Raw genomic sequence first — 9,916 nt, forward strand, 5'->3', positions numbered from 1 at the left:
GGGTGGAGGGGTGGATTCAGGCCTATCGTTGGCCCTCCTTCACAGCACTGGCTGAGGTCCTAGAGAGTGCTGCTGTGTCGGGTGGGTTCCCTGAGCCGGGACCAGAGCTGTCTGGGGAGAAGCATACTTTAGGAAGATGGGAAGGCATAGAGCTCAGGCAGTGAGCCTTATGCCACCCACAGGCTCCAGAAGGGCAAGGCCTGCCCAGATGGGGACAAGTGCCGCTGTGCCCATGGACAAGAGGAACTCAACGAATGGCTGGACCGGCGTGAGGTGCTGAAGCAAAAGCTTGCCAAGGCTCGAAAGGACATGCTTCTGTGTCCACGGGATGATGACTTCGGCAAATACAACTTTCTGCTGCAAGAGGATGGGGACACCACTGGTGCCACCCCAGAAGCCCCCGTTGCTGCAACTGCTACTGCTGCCACCACCACCACTGGGGAGTAGGGCCAGGTCTCAGCTATGGCAAAGTCCTGGGGTGGGGGGTGGGTTGGGGGCAGGGGACCATCCCATCAGGCAGCCCCCGGTCCACTGGGTCCCTGTCCATCCTTTCCACCCCCAATACCCCAGGTGTGTATACCCAGGTCATCTACTGCAACCCCAAGTGGTCCCAGGATCCTTGTCCTGTCAAAATGGGGTCAGACCCTCCCCAGTTCTAGTTCTCCTGGTTGGAGAGGGAGCGGCCTGGCCAGCTTCAGCCTACAGCGTTACATTCTGTCTGCTCCTAAATGGGTCCAAAGCTCAGGGCTGGGGAGTCTGGGGTCCCCACTTGAATATTCAGCAGGAGAGTCCTCTTCCTTCTCTACCTTCCGTTTCTTCCTTTCCATGGGGCCAGATCAGGACACAGCAAAGGGCAGGAGGCCCTGACTAGCTTAAAGTATAGTCATGAAATGGAGTTGGGAACACCATACTGGTCACCACCTGGGGTTCAGTTTCCTGATCTGCGAAAGGGGCAAAGGCTAAGGCAGATGCTATCTGAAGCTAAACTGAGCAGTCTAGGTGCTCCCAACAACCATCCCCTGCCCAGCCCTCGCCTCTGTGAGCCACAACTGTAGACCGTACCTCAGCCTTGGAGTCAACATAGCCCACACCCCATTTTACAGAAACAAAAACTGAGGTCTGGCAGGAGGAGCAGTTTGCCCGGGGTCTTTAGCCTTCTCTGGTGCAGAACTGGGGTGTAAACATTGGTCAAAAGACCCCACCCATTAGCAGCTGGAGCCTCTGGGCTCCTCAGTCCCATGTAATATCCCTGGGACCTGGAAAAGGGCTGCTGAGACAATAGCTGATCTTCTTAGTTCCATGTTGAGGGATGCTGGGGTAAGTGATGGAGGTTATATCCCCCAAGAGCTTTCAGAGACAAGTGACAGAATACAGGCACCATGAGCTCAGTTCTGACAAGGTACAAAGCATGGGGAGGTGCTGAAGAGTATGAAGAGTGGGGAAGCGACCTAGGCTCCATGGGTCACTATGGGACCCTCTGTAGTCCTCTCCAAAAGACCCAGATACATATACTGTTATCACCATCGAGCCCAGCCCCACCCTATGCTCAACCCTGCTGGCTGCCTAGGACCCCAGCTGACCCCCAGCCCATGCCTCCATTTACCAAGGCCTCTTTTATCGTCTGAAGTATGTGTATACCTTATCATCCCACCCCCACAGGTAGACACAGCCTCCCTTGCCTCCCCAAGACATTCCAGAATGCTCTACCCCATTGGCACAAGAAGTGGGGCACCCCCCCAGAAGGAACCAGAAACTAAGGCTATCAAGGAGTGAGATAGAATGAACAGACACTCCTGTTTTTCCTCCAGCCAGGGTTGCCAGTGCTTGCGGGCACAGTGATAGGCACCTGGGCATAAAGGACCCATTCCTCATCCTGCCACTGCCCAACCTTCTCCCGATAACCATGGCATGCACCTTTTCCTCTCCCCTGACCCCCTTCCCTGACCCCAGCTGGTTAGCACTGCAGAGTTTGGGTGCTGGCAGTGTGGCTGGAGGGGAGGTGAGACCACAACTAAGGTAGGGCCATGGCCGTGAATGTGGATGACACTTGTTCTCCTGACCTGTGGTGTTGCAGTCTGTTGTCACCAGCCTTGTTTTAGTGTGTATATATGTCGCCCCTGTGATGCATATATACACAGGTATTAAATATATCGCTCTATATAATATTATATATGTGTGTGGTATCCAAGGAATCTCTTCTGTTGAGGGCTAAAGATAAAGAATTTGGCACAAAAAATGCAGACATCCTTGTGAGTTTTAAGTGTTTATGGGGTCATCTGGTTATTTAGGGCACTTAGACTGGAGCCATGGCTCAGAGATGATTTGGGCAGAAAGGGCAGGGTGGCCCACACCTGGACCCTGCTCTGACTGCTAGTTTCCCACAGATCCATGTCTAGAGAGGACCAGTGTGCTTGGGAAAAGGAAGTAATTAGTGTTTGTTTCCCACCAGAGGAAAAGGATGAATCCAGAGTTTTCCTGCTGTTCATCTGTCCAGGGGTCCCTGAGATCTGGGCTCCCTTACATTCTAGACCTGTGTCCCCCACACGGAAGAGACGAGAAAGGAGATAGGAATGACCTGGGGTGGGAGACAACAAAATATCTTAAATGATGGCTATAGTTAATCAGATGTGACCCCTCTAGGGCCTCTGGTTGGAAGGCTCGGGTTTGAAGCAGGGCCTAGGAACAAGATTGCACAGTAGACATGGAGTGGGGGCAGTGGGAGGGGTGCTGCATTTCTCAGCTGGGCAGTAATCAATCTAATGGTCCTTTTAAAAATGTCTGTATTAAAATTTAAGAATACCACACTTTAATATTAAATATCATAAGGTCTAGTATCTTGATAATAATGTAGATGTTTTAATAACAATTTTTGTCTTCTTAAAATAAAATGAGAGAGAAGTTTGCTTCTTTTAGCCTTTGTTCTAGAGAATATACGTGTGCGCTGTGACTCTTGTCCCCCAGGTGTCACTCCTGCTCCTCAACTACTGCATGTATTCAGGGGGGCAGGGCTGCCCAGGACTCCTGGACAGAGCTAGCCCCAGCTGGCTGTGCCTGGAACAGACATTCCAGGGGGTGAGGGGCAGTATCCCTATCCCTGTGTACACATGGAGACCCAGCTGACCCAGCTCAGCAGCACCTCCATAGCAAGGACAAGCTGTGCTCTGTACAGGTGGCCCTGCAAGCCACCCTTTGGCAGCTTTCTTACAGCCTGCCGGCTCACAGCCCTTCCTGTGGGACTGCCTGTGGCTTTCTTCCACCATCATGTGCCACTCTGCATTCTGTGCCCTTTTGGGGTACAGGCTGTCCAGGAAGGTAAGGGGTCATGCCAGGCTTTACAACCTTGATCCTCTGAGCCCAAGAAAGATCCAAGGTTATACAGGAAAGATTTGTCAACTTAAAAACAAAAAACTCTTTGAGACAGAGTCTTAATATGTAACAGTGGGTGATACCAGCTTTGAATGGTTGTCCCTGCTTCTGCTTTCCTGAATGCTGAGGTTATAGACCTGTGTTACCACACCCGACAGTTTCCATAACTTTCAAAGAAGACTGGGCATCCAATCTCACAGGGGTATTTTTTAAAATTTTCTGGAGGTGCTCAGTCTCCAGTGAGTGCTCACAGGACAGTTTCACTACAGAGCCCTGGCTGGCCTGGGCTGGCCTGGAATTCTCCCCCCACAACCCCACCCCCACCCCCCATTTGATTTTGTTTGGGTAGCCATGGCTGTCCTAGAATTTGCTTTGCAGGCTAGACTCAAACCTGCATGGATCATCCTGTCTCAGAGTACTGAGTTTACCCACCATGCCTTCTTGCCAGTTAGCTTTAGGCAAGATAAGTAGGCAGCAGGATAGTATGGCCTGGGAACAAGGGTCCTGGACCTATGAATTCCCTGAAGACAGCAGTCATTTGGGCCAGGTATACAGGAGGAATTCAAACTAACAAATGATGGGATGAAAAAAGGAAGACTGGAGAGGGGCTGGAGAGATGGCTCAGTGGTTAAGAACACTGACTGCTCTTCCAGAAGTCCTGAGTTTAATTCCCAGAAACCACATGGTGACTCACAACCATTTGTAATGGGATCTGATGCCCTCTTCTGGTGTGTCTGAAGAGAGTGACAGTGTACTCACATAAAATAAATAAATCCTAAAAAAGAAAAAGAAAAAAAAAACAGAAGACTTAATCCCAGCATTTGGGAGTCAGAGGCAGACTAGATCTCTGAGTTCAAGGCCAGCCTGGTCTACAGAACAAGTGCTAAGACAGCCAGGGCTACACAGAGAAACCCTGTCTAGAAAAACAAAACCACAAGCCTGTCCTCGGGCTGGAGGATGCATGCATGAGCTTGCATTGGGACATTCCTTAAGCTCAGGAAATTAAAGTGAGTAAGCAAGACTTCAGTAAACATAAGGAGTTGAATGAACCCAATTTAAAATTCCCTTTATTCTCTTCTGATCTTCATTCCGCTCACATTAGAAAGCATTGCCCAAGTGAGCACCCACCCCATGCAGACAGATCCTAGGGATCCAAGACTAACTACTACTGAAGAGAGTTTGCAGTCTGACTTTTACATCACAGTCAGTAGGCACTTACTATTCTGCTTTTTTCCCTTTTTATTTTATTTCACATCTGCAGTTCCATGTACCAATGAAACGGGATGTTCAGAGTGTCTGATAGTCATGCTGTGGGTGATGGCCCCGGTGGAACACGGGTCTGTTTCTGGCTTTGGCCTGCATGATACTGCACTGACGTGGCATCAGCTCCTGCACTCTCTGGTTGCTCTGGTTGCTCCTTGGGGCAAGTACAGGTGCCAAGGACCTGGAGGCAGCCTCTCCAGTGAAGACATTTGAGCGTTCTGCCAAAACACCTAATAGTCCTCAACCAGGGGAGCCTGTGCAGCATTCTGGGAAAATCCCCCAGCCTCAGGAAAAAGGAGCCTGAACACTGGACCTGATTCATGAACAGTAAGTTTGTATTGGCCCCTCTAACACTGCTTTGGGGCCTGGGAGTTAAATACACCCTGCTGGCCAAGGGGGACCAGAAGACCATCAAAGTTCTCACTTAGAAGGACCTCCATATGGAGGTCACAGCTTGCCTCTGATCAAATGTAGCTCTTGTCACATAAAAACACCTTGTTAGTGAACTAGGACAAATAAGTCAGGAAAAATGAAGGGTAAAGTACAGGGATGGAGTCAGCACACTGATTAAAAAACTAACAGACCCAGACCATCTACAGGAGGCTTTGGACCTCTAAGTCCAGAAACCCGGAACATGTGGGCAGTCCAAACCTCTGCCCCTCCAAATGTCTCCAGGTACATACTCAGCCACACTTCCTCCCCACTGCTGCTGTCCCCAGCCACAGGTGACACTGCCAGCTGAACCCCTTGAGTACAAGGAGAGGGTGTCAGTGTGCACTGAGCATGGATAAGGCTTCACTAGGTCTGTCATTTAGCTCTGAACTGTTTGCAAGGTCTAGCCTGGTGCCACGAACATGGTGTGTTAATCTATCTCCTGTCGTGATCAGGATGCCTGGAAGCAGAGGCTTTGTAAAGAATGGAAACATAACTCACTCCACAGTTCTGAAGCCTCCAAGTTCAAGAAGTATGACCTGGTTTGGTATCATCTGGTGAGGGCCCCTTGCTGAATATCCACGCCAAAGGAAGCAGTACAAGCTTGCACAAGCTTGCTATTCCAAATCTATCTTCCTCTCTCTTTGGTTTTTTTAAGATGGGGTCTCTCACGGACAGTGGTGGCACACACCTTTGATCCTGACACTCAGGAGGCAGAGGCAGGTGGATCTCTGAGTTCAAGGCCAGCTTGGTCTACAGAGCTAGTATCAGGACAGCCAGGACTACACAGAAAAACCCTGTCTTAGAGAAAAAAAAAAAAAAAAGAAAAAGTCTTTCTATATAATCATGGCTGTCTTGGAACTTACTGCATAGACCAAGCTGGCCTCTGCTTCTCAAGTGCTGCGATTAAAGGTATGCCTGGTTTCTGTGTTAAGCCAGAAACCAGTTTTGTACCAGTTAATGCACCAGCCGGGCCTGAGTCTGCCTCGGTTTGCAATCACAGTGCAACTCAGGCCTGAACTCCAGTTCCCACCTCACTCTTGCCTCGGGTACAAAGCTCTTGCCCAGAGCTCCTGCTGGCACAAAAATAGAAAGGAGGGTTCCCGTTGTACTCACCAGATATGCTCTGCTGACTGAAATATACAGTGCTCAAAAAAATGTAACTGAAAATTTACTAGTACATACTTGCAAAGAAACATTGGAAGGTTAAATAAAAACACTAAATTTATTATAAGAAGAATGAGGTAGGGCTGGAGAAATGGGCTCAGAGGTTAAGAGCACTGACTGCTCTTCCAGAGGTCCTGAGTTCAATTCCCAGCAACCACACAGTGGCTCACAACCATCTGTAATGGGATCCAATGCCCTCTTCTGGTGTGTCTGAAGACAGCTACAGTGTACTTACATATAATAAATAAATAAACCTTTGGGCCGGAGCTAGCAGGGCCAGAGTGAGAGGGAGAAGGGAAGGGGCGGGGAGGAACTTAAAAAAAAAAAAAGAAGAAGAAGAAGAAGAAGAAGGAAGAGGAGAGGAGGAAGAGAAGGAAGAGGAAGAGGAGGAGGGAGAAGGGTCAGGGAAAGAAATGCTGTGAGGTATGGCCTGTCGGGCTGGAGAGACGGCTCATCTTTACTACATCTGGAATCAAATGCAAGCAGATAGACACCCCTGTGAAAGAGTTTACTGGATCATTTGAAGTCGGAAGACTCACCCTAAATCTAGGCCACACCTTTTGGTAGCTTTTTACCTGCTTGCCCTTGCTTGTGCTGGTAAGTTCATCTATTCTGTTACTGAGCCATCCCCTTCAATAGTATTAGAATCTACTTCTTCTGGATTCCAATATAGACCGAAAACCGACAGGTCTCTAGGAATCCTTTAGGATTCCAGCATCATACTGAAACTGTTGAGACATCCAGGCTCTCAGGACAGAACACCAGATCTTTGGCTTTTTGGTCATGAGACAGCCATTGATTGCTAAGCTACCCAGATCACAGCCTGTAAGCCACTAGAATAAAAGAATAAATCATTCATATCTATATCTATCTATATCTATATATATGTGTGTGTACATATATACATATTTCTATACTATATATATAGTATAGAAATATATATATATATTTCTATCAGTTCTGTTCCTCCAGAGAACTCTAATACACTGCTCTTGTAGAGGACCCAAGTTCAGTTCCCAGCACCTATATGGGGCAGCTCACAGCTACCTGTAACTCTGGTGCCAGTGGATCCAACATACACTTCTGGCTTCTGCTGCCATATCACAATACATATAATGAAAATAAAGAAGATAGTTTTAAAGTATAGCTTTTCCAAGGTCTTTGATCCTGTACTGAGATTTCTATACATAAATTAAAAGTAGGGTAGACAGAAGGCTCAGCAGGTTAAGGCACTTACAGACAACCAGACAACCTCAGTTTGACACCTGGGATATTCACAGTACAAGGAGACAACCAACTCCCACAAGTTGTCTTCTGACCTACACATGTGCACCATGGCATGTGGATGCCCATACACACACACATAAACACACACACACATAAACACACAGATAAATGTGCAAAGGCTATAATAAGAAGTAGCCAGGCATGGTGATGCACACCTATAATCTCATCACTCAGGAAGCCACAGAAGGAGGATCAAAATTCAAGACTATGGCTGGTGATCTGGCTTGGGGTAAAGGCAGTGCTGCCAAGCTTTACAACCTGTGTTCTACTCTGGGACTCATAAGGTAGAAGGGGAGTGCCAACTTGCAAACTATCCTCTGACTTACACACACATACCATGGTGTGTGCACCTATACACACACACAAAATAAATACATGAAAATAATAATAAAAAGATTTTGTTTTCATGTGTATGAGTGTTTGCTGTATATGTATATGTGCACCATGTATGTGTCTGGTGCCTGCAGGGACCAGGAAAGAGAGCTGGATCACCTAGAAGTATACTTAGGGTAGTTGTGAGCTACCATGTAGGTACTGGGAGCCAAAACTGGGTCTTCTGTAAGAACAAGAAGTACTCGTAACTGTTGAGCCAATTCTCTAGACACAATTAAAATATATACATATATGTATTTTGTGTGTGTGTAGAAATATATATATACACACACTTATCCTTAACCGTCATAGTTTTTCAAAATGACAACAACAAGAAGAGGCAATAGGAGATAGGAGAGGATGATGGAATGGAAGCATATGCTCAAATTATATTATCTATGTGTGTATGAAACAATGAAGGAATTTAGTTGAGGGCTTAGAGCACTTGCCTAACATGCACAAGGCCCATAGTTCCATTCCTTGTACTGGGGAAGAAAGCCTGGCCCAGTCTGGTCATACAAACCTCACCCCAGCTACTTGAGAGGCCAAACCAGAAAGAACACAAGATCACTGCCTGTCTGGTTCCAGAGTGAGTTCTGGAGCTGTGGGTTATGTAATATATAATATGTAATTCCATTCATCTGGGGAGGATCACTCAGGAGGAAAATATGGTAGTTAAAGAATATGCTAAAGACCTGGGGCAGCAGATGTTGGAGGACACTTCCAGCTCTCTGTAAGATGTGATTTGGGAAAACAGCCATGGATCGCTGTGAGATCAGACACGGGACAGAAAACCAGGAGCTTTTTATCTACCCCAGGGTGTCTAAGCTGCAGAAGCAAGCCTAACGGAAGTTACTGTGCTCAGTTTTGAAGTTGAGCTCCAGAATCAGTTTCTGGCTTGTTCAAGATTCTTTGGCCTGGCCAGACGGTGGTTGCTCACGCCTTTAATCCTAGCACTTGGGAGGCAGAGGCAGGCGGATTTCTGAGTTCGAGGCCAGCCTGGTCTACAGAGTGAGTTCTAGGACAGCCAGGGCTACACAGAGAAACCCTGTCTTGAAAAACCAAAAAGATTCTTCCCCCTGACATCTCTGCCTAAGTCTGACCTCTCTGGCTCCACTCTTGGAAGAATGAGGACATGCAAGTGCAAGTGTGTGACTTCACCCATACACAGTCAATGTCCTGTGGATCACAGCACACCTGTGGGAAAAAGGAAGGGCCTGTGGTAAGTGGCCAGCAGCCACATAAGCCTCAGTGATGGGCAAAGTGAGGTTTGTCACTCAGGGCAAGCCTGAATCAAGTAGGCAGGGCTGTCCCCTTTCAGTAGTGTCCACCTTGACAACCATCCTAGGGACCTATTTTCCTCTTCTTTTTCTGAGAGACCAGAAACTTGGAGAGCAGGTTTCAAGGTGGACAGATAGTATAAAGCCCCAGCTATGCACCCCACATGTACGCATACACACCTTGCAAGGCTCATGTGCGTGGCACATACACATTCAAACATGCCCAACCCCTCGGGACTCACAAACTGCCATGTGAACTGAGTGCATCGTGCTGTTACAGCATCTTTTGTGCTCAGCTGCCTGGGATGCTGGTCTAGTCTGTCATCCTTCTTTCTACCTCTGATTCCAGCCCAGGTTGATTTGCATGGTGTACCCTGCTCTCCACTGAACCTGGGCCTCCAGGCCTCCCCTACCTCTCAGCTCCCTGTAAGTAAGTGCCTGTGCTCACTTGCTGTGGGTGTGGAGCTCTGCTCACCGTTCTCATCTGGCAGCCCTGGTTATGGCTCCCAGACTGGGGGAGAACTTCCCTTTGCAAAGTTAGATAACAGGCCGGGTTCTCTGTCAGAGGATTGGCGCTGTGGCTCCACGTGCTGCAGCTGGCACAAGGCCAGGTCCGCCCTGCCAAGCAGCGAGAAGGGAAGGCCTGGCTGCTGCCGTAGCTGGCAGGTGGCCGAGCTGGGGGTGGACAGGCGGGCTGGGGCTGGGGCTGCCCATTGGCTGCCTTAGGCTCACACCCCGCCTGCCTCCCT

General features: G+C 48.4%; 1 protein-coding gene across 2 annotated transcripts in view; it reads left to right on the forward strand.

Moving 5' to 3' along the window:
• Positions 1-2,903, forward strand: part of Zc3h7b (zinc finger CCCH-type containing 7B) — a 46,518-nt gene extending 43,615 nt beyond the window's left edge. For both annotated transcript variants that reach the window (XM_034516773.2, XM_034516771.1), the window contains one exon: positions 183-2,903. In XM_034516773.2, the coding sequence (XP_034372664.1) occupies positions 183-447 (265 nt within the window). In that variant the 3' untranslated portion in view covers positions 448-2,903. The remainder of the gene's footprint in view (positions 1-182) is intronic.
• The last annotated feature ends 7,013 nt before the right edge of the window (positions 2,904-9,916 follow it).

The sequence above is a fragment of the Arvicanthis niloticus genome, chromosome 13 (genome assembly GCF_011762505.2).
Source record: "Arvicanthis niloticus isolate mArvNil1 chromosome 13, mArvNil1.pat.X, whole genome shotgun sequence".
Lineage (NCBI taxonomy): Eukaryota > Metazoa > Chordata > Mammalia > Rodentia > Muridae > Arvicanthis > Arvicanthis niloticus.